The sequence below is a fragment of the Sus scrofa genome, chromosome 9 (genome assembly GCF_054392235.1).
Source record: "Sus scrofa isolate SSC_HxYL_T2T_F1_AM1 chromosome 9, Sscrofa_HxYL_maternal_Yorkshire_Landrace_v2.0, whole genome shotgun sequence".
NCBI lineage: Eukaryota > Metazoa > Chordata > Mammalia > Artiodactyla > Suidae > Sus > Sus scrofa.
This window is the reverse complement of record NC_139391.1, coordinates 52,322,525-52,340,891: the sequence shown is the minus strand read 5'-3', so window position 1 is coordinate 52,340,891 and position 18,367 is coordinate 52,322,525. Positions and strand designations below refer to the sequence as shown.

The 18,367-nt window shown below is 47.9% G+C and overlaps 2 protein-coding genes across 4 annotated transcripts; one reads left to right on the top strand and one right to left on the bottom strand.

Annotated features, from left to right (window-relative positions):
- The first annotated feature begins 472 nt into the window (after window positions 1–472).
- Window positions 473–16,415, top strand: HEPACAM (hepatic and glial cell adhesion molecule). Of its 3 annotated transcripts, none has more exons than XM_084976555.1 (7): window positions 473–598; window positions 11,037–11,378; window positions 12,165–12,446; window positions 12,733–12,832; window positions 13,440–13,552; window positions 13,695–13,765; window positions 14,276–16,415. In XM_084976555.1, exons 1-7 carry the CDS (start codon window positions 514–516, stop codon window positions 14,576–14,578), a joined length of 1,296 nt encoding a protein of 431 aa, XP_084832681.1. In that variant the 5' UTR covers window positions 473–513; the 3' UTR covers window positions 14,579–16,415. The 3 variants fall into 3 exon arrangements, with proteins under 3 accessions (XP_084832681.1, XP_005667524.1, XP_020918726.1); XM_005667467.4 differs by lacking the exon at window positions 13,440–13,552 and adding an exon at window positions 13,323–13,396; XM_021063067.2 differs by having other exon boundaries at window positions 13,323–13,552.
- On the bottom strand, window positions 15,631–16,658 carry HEPN1 (hepatocellular carcinoma, down-regulated 1). Its single transcript, XM_021063954.1, is given in 3 exon segments — window positions 15,631–15,807; window positions 15,809–15,849; window positions 16,613–16,658. Coding segments are annotated over 3 exon segments (264 nt in total).
- Window positions 16,659–18,367: the final 1,709 nt, after the last annotated feature.

Genomic DNA, 18,367 nt, shown 5'->3' with positions numbered 1-18,367 from the left:
CTCTCATTCCCCAGGTTCTTAAGACCTCCTCTCCACCCCTCTTTCCAGAGCTTATTGGAAGTCTATCCCTGGCGTGCACCCTCCTTCACTGGAACAAGAAGCGTGAGATGAGACAGGATAGGTTGGGATACACAAGGTCCAGTTGAGAATGTGTCCTAGCCCAGTCCCCTCATTGAGCCCAAATCCTCATGTCCCCCTGGTAGTGGGGCTCAGCGCAGACAGGGGAAGGACTGCAGGGCTGCTCGGACCCATCAGATTGGAACCCACCCTGGTGATGATCTCCCAGGCAGATACCCTCTTCCGAACCCGGGATGTAGGGCTTTGAAACTAGAAAATGCCAGGTCTGAGAGAGAGGAGAGAACAAGCCCAGCAACACACAGAGCTCTGTGTATTCAGAGGGAACTTGGCAGGGTTGTGTTCGGGCAGAGAAACTCCGAGTGGTACAAAGGGACGTGCCCAGAGTGGAGAAATCATGCTAATTGTCTGCACCAGAGCTGGAGAACGCCACCCAAAATGAAGAGAGAAAGGGAAGCCCTGTCCAGAGCCTTCAGTGCCCTGCGCCTCGCTCCCTTTGTCTACCTGCTTCTGATCCGGACAGGTAGGAGACCAGAGGGTAAGACAGGGTCTGCAGAAGCGACCCGGGACTTTCAAAGGAGAGGGAGGGGAGAGCTGAGGGCCAGAATGCCTTTGGGGCGGGAGGAGGGGAGAATGCTCAGCCACCGTGGGAAGCATCTCAGTGAATTCAGGCATTAGTGTTGAATGTATTTCTTCATTCTGTGTGCCTCCTGCCTGGCCCCTGCCCCCCTCCCCCAAAAGGCTGCATGACTTTGGAGCTCCCACGGCATTCAGTACATTAGATGGGAGGCAATGAGCCATTTCTTATGGGATGTCTTGTTGGCGTGGGCCAGTCCAGCATTCTTTCCAAGGGATTATGGTGGGGCTTGGAGGGGTGGGGAAATCATGGTGTTGTACCTCCCCAACATCCCCCCCTGCCCCCGGCTTCTCTGATGATAAAACAGCAAGCGGGGTGAAAGAAGCTTTGGAGATAATGAGCCTCATGGTTTGGGATATTAACACCAACTTATCCATAACTCACCCCGCGCGACAAACACACCTACCTCCTACACCGCTCCCATCAGTTCCTTAGAAAAATGATCTTTTTTTTTTTTTTTTTTTTGGTCTTTTTTTGCTATTTCTTGGGCCGCTCCCACGGCATATGGAGGTTCCCAGGCTAGGGGTCCAATCGGAGCTGTAGCTGCTGGCCTACACCAGAGCCACAGCAACGCGGGATTCGAGCCACGTCTGCGACCTACACCACAGCTCACGGCCATGCTGGGTCCTTAATCCACTGAGCAAGGGCAGGGACTGAACCCGCAACCTCATGGTTCCTAGTCGGATTCATTAACCACTGCGCCACAACGGGAACTCCAGAAAAATGATCCTATATTAAATATATGTGCTTACACAAACTCACGCGCACACATGCACTATTCCAAAAAGCCTAGGAATTCACAATTTAATTGGGCAAATAGAGGCAGTGATCATTTTAATGAAATGCAGAAATGACTAGAGTCAGATATACAGAGGGTGACCAGGCTCAGAGAGAGGTCTCCTATCCATCAGGAAGCTGGTGCTGATTGTGAAGGGTGGGGTGAGGGGTGGGGAGAAATATCAGGGGATATTCTGGGCAATGTCTGCACTAAATTTTAAAGGATGAGAAAAATAGGTAGGTGCGGAAGTGAGCATTATAGTTGGGAAAATGGGCCAACAGCTTGAAATGGTGTCATGTGTTTAGGAGCAGCCCATTCAGTCACCTGCTGCCAGAGAGGAAAGTGTAAATTGAGTTAGATGAGACTTGTAAACCATGCTAAGGAAACTGGAATATAATTTGCAAGTGGTGGGGTTGGAAAAGGCATTGTGTTTTTGTGTTTGTTTGTTTGTTTGTTTTTGTCTTTTTAGGGTCACACCCATGGCATATGGAAGTTCCCAGGCTAGGGTTCTAATAGGAGCTGTAGCTGCTGGCCTACGCCATAGTCACAGCAACTTGGGATCCGAGCCGAATCTGCGACCTACACCACGACTCACGGAAACACGCCGGATCCCTAACCCACTGAGTGAAGCCAGGGATTGAACCCATGTCCTCATGGATACCTGTCGGGTTCATTAACCACTGAGCCAGGACAGGAATTCCCATTGAATGGTTTTTAACCTGGAAACAGGCAGGGCTAGATCGCGCATTCTGAAGTGAGACATTGGAGGCAGGTGACACTGGGGGCAAACAAGATAGGAAAGGAAGCCTGTATCCATTTGCCAGGGCTGCTGGAACAGAGAGCCACAAACAGGGTGGTTTCACCCAGAGAAATACATTGTCTCACAGCTCTGGAGGCCAAAAATCACAGATCAAGGTGTCAGCAAGTCTGCACTTCCTCTGAAGGCTCTGGAGAAGGATCTGTTCCAGGCCACTCTGTGAGCTTCTGGTAGTTCCTGGGCTGGGACAGCATCAACTTTAAACTTCCCCTGATGTTCTCCTTGTGCTTGTGTCTAAATACAAATTTCTCCTTTGGATAAGGACACCAGTCATCTTGGATTAGGGGCCCACCCCCCTCTAGTATGACCTCATCTTAACTTATTACCCCTGCAATGACCCCACTGCTGGGACTGGGGGTTAGGATTTCAAGATATGAATTTTAGGGGACACAGTTCAACCCATCACAGGGCTATTGCAAGAGTTAAGGAGAGAAATGACATGTGCTGGAATTAGAATGAAGAGAGAGGTAATGAAGGATGTTGAGATACTATTTGGAAGGATAATCAGGATGTAGTAATTGATAGGAAGTGAGAGGATCTAGAGAAGGAGGAAGGGTTTCTGTGCAAAACCTTAAAAAAAAAAATGGGGGAGTTCCCGTCGTGGCGCAGTGGTTAACGAATCCGACTAGGAACCATGAGGTTGCGGGTTCGGTCCCTGCCCTTGCTCAGTGGGTTAACGATCCGGCGTTGCCGTGAGCTGTGGTGTAGGTTGCAGACGCGGCTCGGATCCCGAGTTGCTGTGGCTCTGGCGTAGGCCGGTGGCTACAGCTCCGATTGGACCCCTAGCCTGGGAACCTCCATATGCCGCGGGAGTGGCCCAAGAAATAGCAACAACAACAACAACAACAACAATGCCGCGGGAGCGGCCCAAGAAATAGCAACAACAACAAAAGACAAAAAAAAAAAAAAAAAAAGAAAACACAGACTGAACGACATAAATTTGAAAAAAAAAAAAAATGGGGCTGGGTTGGGGAATAGGATCATTAGTGTTGAAATGCCCATGAGAGATCTGTGAAGAGATGCTGAATATCCTGAAGCTGGGCGACAGAGAGGTCAGGGTTGGAGAGAGGTATTTGGAAGTTGTCAGCTCATAGAAGAGATTTGAAACAATGAAAATAAATAAATTTTCACCTTGGAGGAGAAGATGACCTGAAAATGGAACATGAAGGAACTCTAAGACAGGAAGAAGACAGAGAGCAAAAGCCCACTGAGGAGACCTACACCACAGCTCTTGGCAATGCCAGATCCTCAACCCACTGAGCAAGGCCAGGGATTGAACCCACGTCCTCATGGTTATTAGTCAGGTTTGCTACCACTGAGCCACAATGGGAACTCCCCTAAACTCTTTCAAGTCATCAAATGGTATGGAAAAAATTATGGAAAGATCTTGTCCATCAGTGTGACTAGGCAAAAGCAAAAGGTGACGACAGATCTTCTGTGTGGGAAAATGGGCTTAATTAGTATAAAAAAATTCTAAATATAAACTGTGCTAATAAAATATTAGTTATGACCTGTGACAGGTAAGAAGTGAGTACAGGGTCAGGCCATTGTACTGCTGTGGACTCCAGAGCAATAAAGAGCTGAGATACTGTAAGGAATTCCTGCCTTCCTCAATCTACTAGGAAAACGTCAGCTTCTATGACAAATAAATTCCAAAATACAAGTTCCTGGTGTTAACCACGGAGTAGTCAGTGCCATTTTAGACTAGGTCTGGGATGAGGACGGACTCTATTCAGTGAGATTTTTCAGGGGCCAAGCTGATGGAGCTCTGTCAACTTCTACCTGAGTTTTCCAGTGGTCACTCTGAGATTTATCTCCATTTCTTTTAGGTAGAGGACTAAAAAAAGAGAGAGTGAAGTTTTATTAAATCAGCCTATAAGTGGTACCCACCATGTTTAACAGTTTAATGGGCTAGAACTTAGTGACATGGCCATGCCTAACTGCAAGGGAAGCTGGGAAATGTAGTTTTAAGACTGGCACTATGGGAGTTCCCATCGTGGCTCAGTGGTTAATGAATCTGACTAACATCCATGAGGATACAGGTTCCATCCCTGGTCTTGCTCAGTGGTTAAGGATCCAGCGTTGCGGTGAGCTGTGGTGTAGGTCTAAGACTCAGCTCAGATTCTGCATTGCTGTGGCTGTGGTGTAAGCCAGCAGCTATAGCTCCAGTTTGACCCCTTAGCCGGGGAACCTCCATGTGCCGCAGTGCAGCCTGAAAAAAAATAAATAAATAAAAGCAAAGACTGGTACTAAAGGCCAGCTGGATCATGTGGCCCTGGCTCCTAGAGATTTACCTGAAATCTGTGTCTGCCCTCAAGTCATGGAGATATTTGCCTATGTTTTCTTTTTAAAACACTATTGTTTTACCTTTCACATTTAAGAGCTACAATCCACCTAGAATTGCTATTTGTGTGAGATATGTGGTAAGGGTCAAGATTCTTTTTTTTTTTTTTTTCCCCTACGTGGCCTAGGACTATTTATTGGAAAAAAAATTCTTTCTCCACTTCACTGCAATGTCTCCTTTGTCATAAGTCAAGCGAGCATATGTCTGTTTTTGGACTCTGTTCTGTTCTGTTGATCATCTACTTGTCTCTATTTGTGCCAATACCACAGTGTAAAACTCCTGGCATTTTGATTGGTATTGTATTAAATTTATAAGTCATTTTGGGAGAATTGACAGCCTAACAATAATGATTGTTCCAATCCAAAACACAATAAATCTCTGTGTGTCTTTTTTTTTTTTTTTTTTTTGTCTTTTTGCCATTTTCTTGGGCTGCTCCTGAGGCATATGGACGTTCCCAGGCTAGGGGTCGAATCAGAGCTGTAGCCACCGGCCTACGCCAGAGCCACAGCAACGTGGGATCCTAGCCGCATCTGAGACTTACACCACAGCTCATGGCAATGCCAGATCCTTAACCCACTAAGCAACACCAGGGATTGAACCTGCAACCTCATGGTTCCTAGTAGGATTCGTTAACCACTGAGCCACGACAGGAACTCCTCTGTGTGTCATCTTAATACCTAATAATTTAGTACATATTACTGAACATCTGTACTCTTTAGAGTGTAAACAAAAAGCTACTCCTCTCTTCCTGGATCCCAAGAGCCTTCTTCATAATTTCTGCTTCCTGGTCTTCTTTTATATTCCTGAGTGATTGACAATTAAAGTGATTTCACCTGTTGTAGGCCTCAAGATAACAGCAATATAAGAATACAATAACCCCAACAGTGAAGCCCCTATGCAATAGGGACAGAAGAGGGGGATTGTTTTCTCAGAACATTTAATATATTTTATTATTATCTCATTAAGAAGAATATTAAAAACCAAAAAGCAGAAAGCAATATTTTTTCCTTTTCAAAAACCATGCTGTGTGCTGCCCTTGGGGTATGCAGTTCTGGTCTCCACGACCTCCAAAAAGAAAGAATAGACTTGGAGAAAGCCCAGATAAGGGTATCTGTGGCAGCCAAAGGGAAGGAGAGACTTCCTTGTGGAGACACAGCCAAACAAAACAAAAAGCCCTCCAGACAGGAGTTCCCATCATGGCTCAGTGGGTAATGGACCCAGCTAGTATCCATGAGGATGTGGGTTCCATCCCTCGCCCCACTCAGTGGGTTAAGGATCTGGCATTGCTGTGAGCATAGTGTAGGTTGCAGACATGGCTCAGATCTGGCGTTGCTGTGGCTGTGGCGTAGGCCAAAACTGCAGCACTGATTCAACACCTAAAAAGACAAAAGGATAAAAACAAAAACAAAACCCTCCATGATTTATAGCATATGGATTGAGTGTATACATGTTTGGCAGATCTCGTTAATAATTTTTTTTTTTTTTTTTGCTTTTTTTTAGGGCCGCACCTGCAGCATATGGAGGTTTCCAGGCTAGGGGTCCAATTGGAGCTACAGCTGCCAGCCTACACCAGAGCCACAGCAACGCTAGATCCAAGCTGTGTTTGTGACCTACACCACAGCTTACGGCAATGCTGGATCCTTAACCCACTGAGCTAGGCCAGGGATGGAACCCGAAACCTCATGGTTCTTAGATTCGTAAACTGCTGCGCCACAACGGGAACTCCTCATTGATACTTTTTAAAGGTAAATTTAAGGCAAATACTGGTAAAAGAAAAGCTTTACCAAGCAAAAGCAACACATAAAATGTGCAGTTGGTTTCTTTAAAGGAAGAGGCTATTAAGAGACCCCAAGGCTATTGGCAGGTAACATTCTTATACTTTAAAGTTTGACATTGCTTAGTGTCACAGCAGGTCAAAATCCTACTTCACAACCGCCACCTACCTGATCCAGTAGGCAGTTTAAGTTGACAGGTACATCCTGCTGCGAGGTCAATTTCCTTTGTTCAGCCTCCAGGGGGAACAGAGCCTTTCGATATAATGATGCCTCAGAGACGTGAGGACATGATTAAGTTAATCGTTTCTCAAGGTTGAATAGTCCTAGTCCCTTTTATTTCCACTGTGGATGGAGTCGTCAGCCATTTCCTTACTTCTGCGTCCTGCTTTGGCACCTGTCCCAGATCTCTGTGTCCCTTGAAAGTTGTGGAACCCTGAACTTAAAACCAGCTCCAATTTTGGCTAGAGTTTTGGGAAACAGCTCAGCAAAATACTCTCTTTGTCAGCTTCTGAGAAAGACTGCTCCCTCTGCTTCTGAACACGCATCCATACATCCCTAGGACTCAGGCAGGGCAGACCCTGTTCACGGGCAAGAGGAAGGCATCTACCAAGAGGAAGGTGAGAGGAAGGTGAGGCCCAGGGCAGACCAGATGCTTCTCCCGGGTTTTTATCCAGAAGAATCAAATTTAAATTAGTAGAAAGAGGGAGTTCCCACTGTGGCTCAGAGGAAACGAATCTGACTAGTATCCATGAGGATGAGGGTTCGAATCCCTGGCTTCGCTCGGTGGGTCAGGAATCCAGGGTTGCCGTAGGCTATGGTGAAGGTCGCAGACGTGACTCAGAAACCGTGTTGCTCTGGCTGTGGTATAGGCCGGCAGCTGTATCTCTGATTCGACCCCTAGCCTGGGAACCTCCATATGCCTCGGGTGCAACCCTAAAAAGAAAAAAAGAAAAAGAAAAAAAGAAAGAAAGAAATTGGTAGAAAGAGCAGAGTGGAGGAGGAAGAGACATCCCAGGAGCACTACAAGGCTCTGTATGGGATGGGAGAGAGTAGATCCAAAGGAAACTCAAGGGAGGGCCAGAGAAAATGGTGGGCGTCCCCTTCCACTTTTCCTGGGGACTGGGACCATCACTATCCACCCTCCTGGAAGGAGGAAATGAGAACCTTGGTGTTTAAACTTGCTATACCTCAGAGTGGCTCTGCCCTCACGTAGCCCAAACCCCTATATGTCATCCTCATGTGCCGGCCCCAACGCTTCAGACAAAGTTGCAAAGAATGGGGGGGAGAGTAGATGTTCCCACTCTGGGCTTTAACAAACTCCATGATTTGTTTCAGAGCCACCTCAGGTCACACATGCCAAACCCTATTTGCCTATTCAGGGAAATTTGAAAGCTTATGTTTCTAAATCAAACCAAGCCTGGGACCTAACAGATGCAAGGCAGGAACTCCCATCTAAATAATGACAGAAAAATGCAGAAATCTTAAAGATCATGTAGTCAAACGAATTTCAGTCTGATACACAGAGAATTTCTAGTGGGACTCCAAGATATATGGAAGGACAGGACTCTGGTCCTCATTTCCTCTTCTACCAAATCAGGGGAGCCTTCTAGCTCTAAACTTCCCTTCTTTTTGATTTACATAAGGTTTCATGGGAACAAAAATACCTATAAAAAAAATTTGAAAATAGTTGATTTTGTCCCTTCTACCTCCCCCCAAATGAGACTCTTCTCAATAATGAATATGTAATATTCATACATATAAGTAGCTTTAATCATTAGAGGAATCTCTTTCACACTTAAGGTTTTATGATTTTAACATATGTGGCAGGAAGTGGATCATAGACTGTCAGGGTTGGGAAGGTCCTCAGAGATCATCTGGTTCCCACCACCTCATTAAACAGAGGAGGAAATGGAAGCACAGAGAGGTGAAAAACAGTCAGTTGGCCTTTCCTTGAACACTTCCAAAGATGATGAGCTCACTTTTTCTTTTGCTTTTTTTTAGGGTTGCACCCACAACATATGGAAGTTCCCAGGCTAGGATAGAATTGGAGATACAGCTGCTGGCCATAGCCACAGCCACAGCAACACAGGATCTGAGCCGCATCTGCCACCTACGTCACAGCTCACGGCAATGAAGGATCCTTAACCTACTGAGTGAGGCCAAGGATCAAACCCGCATCCTCATGGATACTAGTTGGATTTGTTTCTGCTGCGCCACAATAGGAACTCCAATGAGCTCACTATTTAGCAAAGCACTTGTTCTAAAAATGGATTGAATATGTTTATTAAATTAAATTTGCTTCAATCCTTGTAGCTAACCTTTTAATTTTTTTATTTTTTGTCTTTTTGCCTTTTCTAGGGCTGCTCCCATGGCATATGGAAGTTCCCAGGCTAGAGGTCTAATCAGAGCTATAGCTGCTGGCCTATACCACAGCCACAGCAACGCAGGATCTGAGCTGCGTCTACAACCTACACCACTGCTCATGGCAACGCCAGATCCTTAACCCACTGAGCAAGGCCAGGGATTGAACCCGCAACCTCACAGTTCCAAGTCGGATTCGTTAACCTCTGAGCCACGACAGGAACTCCCATAGCTAACCTTTTAGATTCATTGCCTCCTGGTTTGGTCTGGGTCCTCTAGGCACAAGGAGAGGAATAGGGATTGGAAAGATACAGCTTAGCTTCCCCAAATCTACACTGCAGCAATAGCGGAGTGGGAAATAGAGATGAGAAAGGAAGAAGGAACTTCAGAGACAATGACAGTCAAAGGAAGCAGCTGAGGATGCAGAGAGACCTGATGTGTCTATGTCTACTCAGCTAAACTCAATCCTGTTCCCAGCTGACATCTTCTCCAAAAAACCCTTCCCTCTTGCTCTACGAGGCTAGGTAACGCCAGTGAATAGCATCTGTTCAGGTTGCAAAGCTCCTAAGAGATCTCTGAAGTGTGAGACATGTCTCTGGATGGACCTGCCATTGGATGAGATGGTAAAATCTCAGAACTATAGGGCTGAAACAAACCATAAGACCATCTAGTTTAACTCGTTGAACATGTGGGAAATCTGAGCCCCAAGCAGATAAGCAGCTTCTCCTTGGTCCTAGGTCAACCATGGGGCCCTCGGAGTTCCTGTTGTGGCACAGCAGAAACATATCCGACTAGGAACCATGAGGTCGTGGGTTCGATCCCTGGCCTTGCTCAGTGGGTTAAAGATCCAGCATTGCTGTGAGCTGTGGTGTAGTTTAAAGACACAGCTTGGATCTGGCTGTGTCTGGCAGCAGCTACAACTCCGATTAGACCCCTAGCCTGGGAACCTCCAGATGCCTCGGGTATAGCCCTAAAAAGACAAAACAAAAAACAAACAAACAAAAAACAATGGGGCCCAAATCTCTGATGCTCAATCCTGCGTTCTCTCCGCTACACCACAACAGCTGACAAACATATTGTGCTTTTGCATTGTGAGCTTGATAAGGGAGTTGCTCTTGTTATTGTTATCATCCTCATTTTCTAAAAGAGAAGAGGGAGGCCTTGAAAGATGACTTGCCCAAACCCACACAGCCAGTAAGTGGTGGAGCCCAGTCTTAGAAGACCTTCTGATTCCAACATCTTGGTTTGACCTGTTCCAAATGCCTCTTCTAGAGGAAATTCAAACTGGGCTGGAGTTTAGTGAATTTCCAGGACTATTCTGTGGTGGGGGCAGGCCTAGTAAGATGCTATGTGCAGCTGAGGCAAGGATAAGGGAGGCTCTTGGTATGGCTGGAAACTGATCCAGTTGTTTTTTGGCCCCCTAACTTCCCCTTTATTGGCCCTGCCTTGTGACACACTCCTTTCTTTGTGAATCTATGTTTCCATGCTTTCTCCATTCCCCACTCTCCCAAAGCCCAATCAAGGAGAAAATGTGACATTCACTCTGAGGTCTAATGACATATAGGCTTCAGGGATGGGGGTATTTGTCAGTTTTGCTCATTGATATATTCTAGGGACAGAGAACAGTGTCTGGCACATGGGAAGTCTCAATAAATATTTCCAGGGGTTCCCATCACAGCGCCGCGGAAATGAATCTGACTAGGAACCATGAGGTTGCAGGTTCAATCCCTGGGCTCAGTGGGTTAAGGATCTGACATTGCCCTGAGCTTTGGTGTAGGTCACAGACATGGCTTGGATCCTGCACTGCTGTGGCTGTGGTGTAGGCTGGCAGCTACAGCTCTGATTGGACACCTAGCCTGGGAACCTCTATATGCCTCGGGTGTGGCCCTAAAAAGCAAAAAAATAAATAAAAAATGAATAAATAAATATTTCCATAAATGGACCACAAAGGATGTAGTTTAGTGGAAACTTCTTCAAGAGGAAGGCAATGGGGGAAACTGCTAGAGGCAGAGGTCCAGATAGAGGGAGGATGGAGGACAAGGGGATGGATGTGAGGGATGATGGAGGAGCAGAGGGGCTAGAGCTACAGTGAGTGAGATGGCACCAACAGGTAAGAAGGAAGGCCTGATGGGGAGTGGAAGGCACAGAAGGGTGGGGGAGCCCTGGAGAAACCAGAGGTCTCAAAGATGGGAGGAGGGCAAGGATCCAGGGCCTGATGCTGCCTTCTCCCCGCGGGCCTCTGTTCACAGAGCCTCTGGAGGGGGTGAACATCACCAGCCCCGTGCGCTTGATCCACGGCACAGTGGGGAAGGCAGCGCTGCTTTCCGTGCAGTACAGCAGCACCAGCAGTGACAAGCCCGTGGTAAAGTGGCAGCTGAAGCGGGACAAGCCAGTGACCGTGGTTCAGTCCATTGGCACAGAGGTCATTGGCACCCTGCGGCCTGACTATCGGGACCGCATCCGCCTCTTTGAAAATGGCTCCCTGCTGCTCAGCGACCTGCAGCTGGCTGATGAGGGCACCTATGAGGTTGAGATCTCCATCACCGATGACACCTTCACTGGGGAGAAGACCATCAACCTCACTGTGGATGGTAAAGTGCTCTGGCAGGGAAAGAGTTGGGACTGGTGACTGGGACTGGGGCCACGTCCCCCTAGTTCACTAGCTAGACCCCAGCAAAACCCACACAAAAGCCACATAATGGCTGAGAGCAAGCCAGCTGGATGTGAAAGGTTGGCAGGTGGGCCCAGCTAACACGTAGAGAGTGCTTACTATGTGTCAGAAATTATTGTCAGTGCTTTGCCTATATTGACTAATTTAAAGCTCATAAGACTCTAGGGATAGTTAATATCATGGACCCCATTTTGCAAATGAGGAAACTGAGGCACAAGGAGGGCGAATAACGTACCCAAGATCATGCAGTAGTAAGTGATAGAGCTAGTATTTGGATCCAGTTGGATCTAAGCTTAGCCCAACTGAAGTATCTTCCAGCCTGGGTCGGTTTAAGACACCTTGGAAAGGTACTTGGGAAGAAGGGAAGGGGAGGTCCATGAGGGCATGGACCATAGCTGTCTTGTTCAGCATGGTACCCCCGATGCTCAGTAGGTGCTCAATAACTAGTGGGTAAATGAGTGGATGGATGGATGGATGGATGGATGGATGGATGGATGGATGGTTGGGTAATGGTAAAGAACTAGACGGATGACCTCTGAAGACCACAGATTGACCTAGAAGGTAGGCACTTATGAGTTCCCTTGTGGGTTAAGCATCTAGCATTGTCACTGCTGTGGCAGCTGATTCAGTGTGGGGGTGGCTCAAAAAGGGGCAGGGAAATGCTTTTGGGCCCCTGGCTCACAGGCTCCCCTATCCCTGGGCTCAGTGCCCATTTCGAGGCCGCAGGTATTAGTGGCTTCGACCACAGTGCTGGAGCTCAGTGAGGCCTTCACCCTGAACTGTTCACACGAGAATGGCACCAAGCCCAGCTACACCTGGCTGAAGGATGGCAAGCCTCTCCTCAATGACTCGAGAATGCTCCTGTCCCCCGACCAAAAGGTGCTCACCATCACCCGTGTGCTCATGGAGGATGATGACCTGTACAGCTGTGTGGTGGAGAACCCCATCAGCCAGGGCCGCAGCCCGCCCATCAAGATCACAGTGTACAGTGAGTCTCCCTGCTGCCCTCCCTTGGGATGCAAAACCCTGGGAGGCAGGTACCTGTGAGGGGCTAAGGACATCCCATACAGAGATGGGGGTGGGGGGGAAGTGGGGGAATGAGGCAGAGATGGGGCAGCTCTCCATGGAAGACAGCAGCAGGTGGGACTCTGGGCAAGGTCCACCACACCTGCCATGCTGCCTGGGGCTCCTTTTCTCTTCCTTCAGCTGCAGGAAGCCCTCCTCACCCACTGCCCCTTTTGAAGTCTCTCCCTCCTCTGTCTCTCTCTCCCTAGGAAGAAGCTCCCTCTACATCATCTTGTCCACAGGAGGCATCTTCCTCCTCGTGACCTTGGTGACAGTTTGTGCCTGCTGGAAACCCTCCAAGAAGTCTGGGTAACCCTGCAAGTTCCACTCTCTGAGCACCCTAATCCTCTCTTCTATCCCAGCCCCAAGCTCTATTCTTCCCCCAGTCTCTTTAAATGCCTTTCCTCCCAGGAAATCCTTAGCCCACTGGGCCACAGGAGAACTCCGCTCCAGCACTATTAATAATGGTTTCACTTGCATGGCACCTTTTGTAAGCCAGGCACCATTTGTGATTAGCAGGCTACCTTTAAGTGTGATTATCTGTATTTTACAGGTAATGACCTGAGATTCAGATTAGTTAAATGACTTGCCCACTCTCACAATGCCAAGGTCAGACTTTGTTTGCAAACCCATACGTGAGGCGCATATCCCAAAGTTCTGGACTACTCCCACCACACCCAGCCCGTTCTTCCTGTTTCAAGGCCTCATTAACGGCCATCAGATCCCCCTGTGTCCCCACCCCCAGAATTTCTGCTCACACACAACAGCTCTGTTCACAGGGTGCCGGGTTGATTTGCAGGAAGAAGAGGAAGCTGGAGAAGCAAAACTCCCTGGAATATATGGATCAGAATGATGACCGCCCGAAAGCAGAAGGTGAGCTCCCAGCCACCCACTCACCCATCCCATCTTCACTCAGATCAGTGGGCTGCTGGGAAAAGGCAGAACTGGGCGACAAGGAAGCCAGCTCTGCAGGGCCCCTTCCTCCACCAACTGCACGAAGACTGCAGAGCAGGGAGAGGAGCGCCCAAGGTAGGACCCCAGGTATTCCCAATCCTTCGGTGGAGGTTGTGGCGGGACCTTAATTGGCCACTGGGGAGTAAAGAGTGTAGGTGCTGGCTGGTGGAAAGGGTCCTGTACCTAGGCCAGACACTCCCTTCTTTGCCCCCTGCAGCAGACACCCTCCCACGAAGTGCAGAGCAGGAGCGGAAGAACCCCATGGCACTCTACATTCTGAAGGACAAGGTGAGCTGCTGCAGGTTGGGTGCCCCACAAACGCTCCATCAGCCCCCACCTATCCTGGTGCTAGGCGGCCATGCCATATTGATATCCCTTTATAGTACACAGAATAACCCTGAGAAATATTTGAGTCATCCCCTCTTTAGAGATGAGAAAAATAAGGCTGACAGGGGTGAAATGACTTGCCCAGCATCAAACAGGTAAATCAGTGGCAGATTTAGGCTTAATCTCAGGAATTTGGTTTCCACCAACTCTGCCCCCACGCTGTCCAAGGCATGTGGAAAGCAGAGAATATGTGGATAAAGCATTCACGTTAATACATTTCAACATTTAATGAGCACCTATTATCTACCAGGCACCATGTGTCCTGTGTTGCAAGAAAAACCAGACCTATCTATGTGTGCAGACTTCCAGGAGAGGTCCCTCCACCTCGATACTCCCAGCGCCCTGGAATGCCAGGCACGCTCCCAGAGCAGGCGGGCTGTCAGCTGACCCAAGCGGCACTTGTGCTTGCAGGACTCCCCAGAGTCCGAGGAGAACCCCGCCCAGGAGCCTCGGAGCGCGACAGAGCCTGGCCCGCCCGGCTACTCCGTGTCGCCCGCCGTGCCGGGCCGCTCGCCTGGGCTGCCCATCCGCTCCGCCCGCCGCTACCCGCGCTCCCCAGCGTGCTCTCCCGCCACCAGCCGGACGCACACGTCGCCGCCTCGGGCTCCGGGCTCACCCGGCCGCTCGCGCAGCGCCTCGCGCACACTGCGGACTGCGGGCGTGCACCTGATCCGCGAGCAGGAGGAGGCCGGCCCTGTGGAGATCAGCGCCTGAGCCTCCGGGGCACCCCCATGAGGCGCCTGCACACGCCGCTCTCCCGGGGAGGGACAGGGATGAGGGGAGGTCCCCGCCCGGAGTGAGGGTCGGGCTAGTGGACCAATGTGAGCATGCGCAGTTGGGGGACTCGGCAGGGCAGTGGAGACTGGATCTGATTAGCTGAGTTGCATTTGCTCCCAGTTCTCTGACTGTGTTCTCAGTGGGTGTGGGTTGTGCCCTCCTAGGACCGTATAGATTATTAAATTTCTGGCCCAATCCCCCAAGGGTCTTATGGAAACTAACATCAGTAACCTAACCTCTTTGACTACCCTGTTCCGTTCCTAGGGCGCTCTCTTGATTCCCACCTGTCTCCCTTAGCTGGGAACTGACTCCTGGCTCCTGGGGCGCTTTTTTTGGGCAAGCCCAGATCAGTGAGGCCACTTGCCCCAGTTGCACAACTGTCCCAAATAGAAGTCAAATACCCTTTACTGGGTGTACAGGGGGCTGTTCTGAGCATCTGGGAATCACTGTGAAGACACTGCCTTGGAGCACCCTTTTCAGGCATCTGGTAACTGAGTATCTACCAGTTGGTGAGGGAGGAGCTCAAATACATTACTTTGCCGCTCACCGCCTCCCCATCCCGGTTCTAGCAAGGGCAAAGGATTCAGGCCTCCCACGCTTGACCTCTTCCCATAGCCTCTCTCAGTCGCCTGCCCAGCATTCTTTCCTTCTCTAGGGAATAGAGAAGGGGCTTCTCACTCATTCCCCAGGCTCAGAAAGCTACAGCAAAAGAACTGTCTTTTAACCCCTCATACCTATGTCTTCTCCCTGGCTTTGTAGAAAGCCTTTCAAACAATCATACTGGGAAAGGTGGCTGGGCTTCCTTCAGCTGTAAGAAAATAAAGTTCAACTCTCCCCAGAAATGGTAGTGGGAGGAGAAGACTTATCCAGACCCAGGGTGTCTTAGAGACATGATCCAACCCTTGGTCTCTGGCCTCTCACCTGCCCTGCTCTCAGATGCTCAGAGCCAGGGAGACTGGACAAGTGCAGACTCCCTATTCACACAAACATCAAAATGCCAAATGGTTGGTCCACTGTGTGGCTAGGCCATGCCCATGCCACCGCCTCTTGAACAGTTTGTAGGAAAGACAATAATCTACTGTGTGAGGAGAGAGGGCAGTTAAAAAACTGAAAGTAAAGGAGTCCCTCTGTGTGTTCTGACTTCTCTTCCCTGATGCCTCTAGGGCATCCTTGGCCCCTCCCCAGCTTCCTAAGCTCCAGCTCTGACTCTGTACCATCCCACAGAGCACTGTGCTGTTCCCCACTATTCCACACTGGGTCAAGTTTTGTCCCAGCCCCAAAGGCAACAACGTTTCTGATTGGCCCCCCTCCACCCTTAATTGGATGTCGTGCCCTTCCCAGCTCCCCATCCCTGTGCACATCTCCAGGCTCATCCGAGCAAGTGTGCTTTTGCAGCTCCCCTTCCTTAGCCAGAACTGCTCCCCTCACTTTCCCCGGTCCCTTCTCCAGGTGATAATGCACTCAGGGGAAAGTTGCTCTGGCAGGTGGGAGATGCAGGACTTAAGAGTACATGCTGTCAGCCTTGAGAGGCAAGGGTAAAGATTGAAGTGAAATGAGGGCAAGTTGTACTCCCAGCCCTGGTGCTGCATCCCTGAGGGGCCAGCTTCCCGGTCTCAAGCCAAATCTGCCTTAAATCAGAGGTAGGGGGGTTGGGGGGTATAAGCAATGAAGTGGTTTTGTTTTTGTTTTGTTTGATCTTCATCTTTGTATTACAGGCATCTAGCAGAGTGCCTAGCACATACAGGATGCTCAATAAAATTTTGATGAAATCAAATGACAATCTTATTCCCCTTAATCAAGCAGAACAAACTAATAGCCTAAAAATACTGGTAATTTCCCTTTTCTCTTTTCTTCTCATTTTCCTCCATCATCCTTCATCATCTTTTGGAAATCCTAAATAGTCTATTCCAAAATCATCATTCCTTCATTCATTCAGGTGTTCTTATATTCAACAAATTTGTGTTAACCTACCATGGACCATGCCCTGTGCTAGACACTGGGGAGCCAATGTGACCATGACGTGACCCATACCAAGGAGATGGCCTCAAGGAGGAAAACAAAGAAGTAAGCGGGTTATTACAACACGGTGTGGAAAATGCAATGACAGAGTTAATACAGGGTGCTCTAGGAGCATGTAAGAGGGGCATCTAACCCAGATTAGGAATGGTCAGCAAAGTATCTTGGAGGAGCACGGGCCTGAACTTAGTCTTAGATTAGTTAATAGGATACAAGGACACATGTTCCAGGCAAAGGAGTAGCATGTACAAAAGCTTGGAAGTGTAAAGTGAGTTCTGACTTCATAGCATTCATAAAATATGGATCACCCAGGGGCAAATGTTGCATTAGCACTGAAATGGAAGACCAGACTTGTGTCAGTGGCAGGGTAGAAGAGCTGAACCTGAGACTTCTAAACTAAACTGGTATCCTAAAGGGGGCTTCCACCCTAGCATCCTAGGTTCCTAAAATAAAAATATGAATCCTCTCTGGAGAAAAACATCTTCAAAAATTTTCAGAGATTAAGACAAACCAAAAATGAGTTGACAAGGAAAGTTCATTAAACACAGAAGGAAACAAATCACCATGAATGCAAGTCAACAAATATAAGAAGCAATAGATGTAGACACCCAAGGCTTTCGGATATTGAAATTATTAGATATAGAATGTAAAATAATTATGAAATTCTTGAAAGAAATAAAAAACAATATTACAAAAGTGAGCAGGCAACAAGAGACTATCAAAAGTGATCATATTTAGGCGTTCCTGCTGTGGAGCAGTGGGTTAAGAATCTGACTGCAGTAGCTCAGGTCACTGTGGCGCTATAGGTTTGATCCTCTGCCTGGCCTAGTGGGTTAAAGGGTCTAGTGTTGCCAGAGCTTTAGTGTAGTTGCAACTGCAGCTCAAATTCAATCCCTGGCCCAGGAACCTCCACATGCCACACCTGTGACAATTAAAAAAAAAAAAAGTACCAAATTTGAAAAGGAACAAATGAAACTCGTATAAATAAAAACATAATCTATTGAAATAAAAATTTAAATGATACCTGGTTGATCCTGCCAGTAGCAAATGCTTGTCTCAAAGATTAAGCCATGCATGTCTAAGTACGCACAGCCGGTACAGTGAAACTGCGAATGGCTCATTAAATCAGTTATGGTTCCTTTGGTCACTCGCTCCTCTCCAGTAGGAGACTTTAATACCCCACTCACATCAATGGACAGATCCTCTAGACAGAAAACCAATAAAGCAACAGAGATCCTAAAGGAAACAATAGAAAAGTTAGACTTAATTGATATCTTCAGGACACTACATCCAAAAAAATCAGAATACACATTCTTCTCAAATGCACATGGAACATTCTCAAGAATCGACCACATATTGGGACACAAAGCTAACCTCAACAAATTTAGGAGCATAGAAATTATCTCAAGTATCTTCTCTGACCACAACGCCATGAAATTAGAAACCAACCGTGGGAAAAGAAATGAGAAAAAACCTACTACATGGAGACTAAACAACATGCTACTAAAAAACCAATGGGAAATCAAGAAGGAAATTAAAAAATACCTTGAAACAAATGATAATGAAGACACAACCTCTCAAAATCCATGGGATGCTGCAAAAGCAGTGCTCAGAGGGAAATTTATAATGATACAGGCCTTTCTCAAAAAAGAAGAAAGATCCCAAATTGACAACTTAACCCTCCACCTAAACGAATTAGAAAAAGAAGAA

Bases quoted from the DNA above. Each gene is read 5' to 3' on its own strand.
- HEPACAM (XM_021063067.2), top strand. From the start codon at position 514: ATGAAGAGAGAAAGGGAAGCCCTGTCCAGAGCCTTCAGTGCCCTGCGC. The intron at 12,447-12,732 runs GTGAGTCTCCCT...CTCTCTCCCTAG, and splicing joins CATCAAGATCACAGTGTACA to GAAGAAGCTCCCTCTACATC. The intron at 13,553-13,694 runs GTAGGACCCCAG...TGCCCCCTGCAG, and splicing joins CAGGGAGAGGAGCGCCCAAG to CAGACACCCTCCCACGAAGT.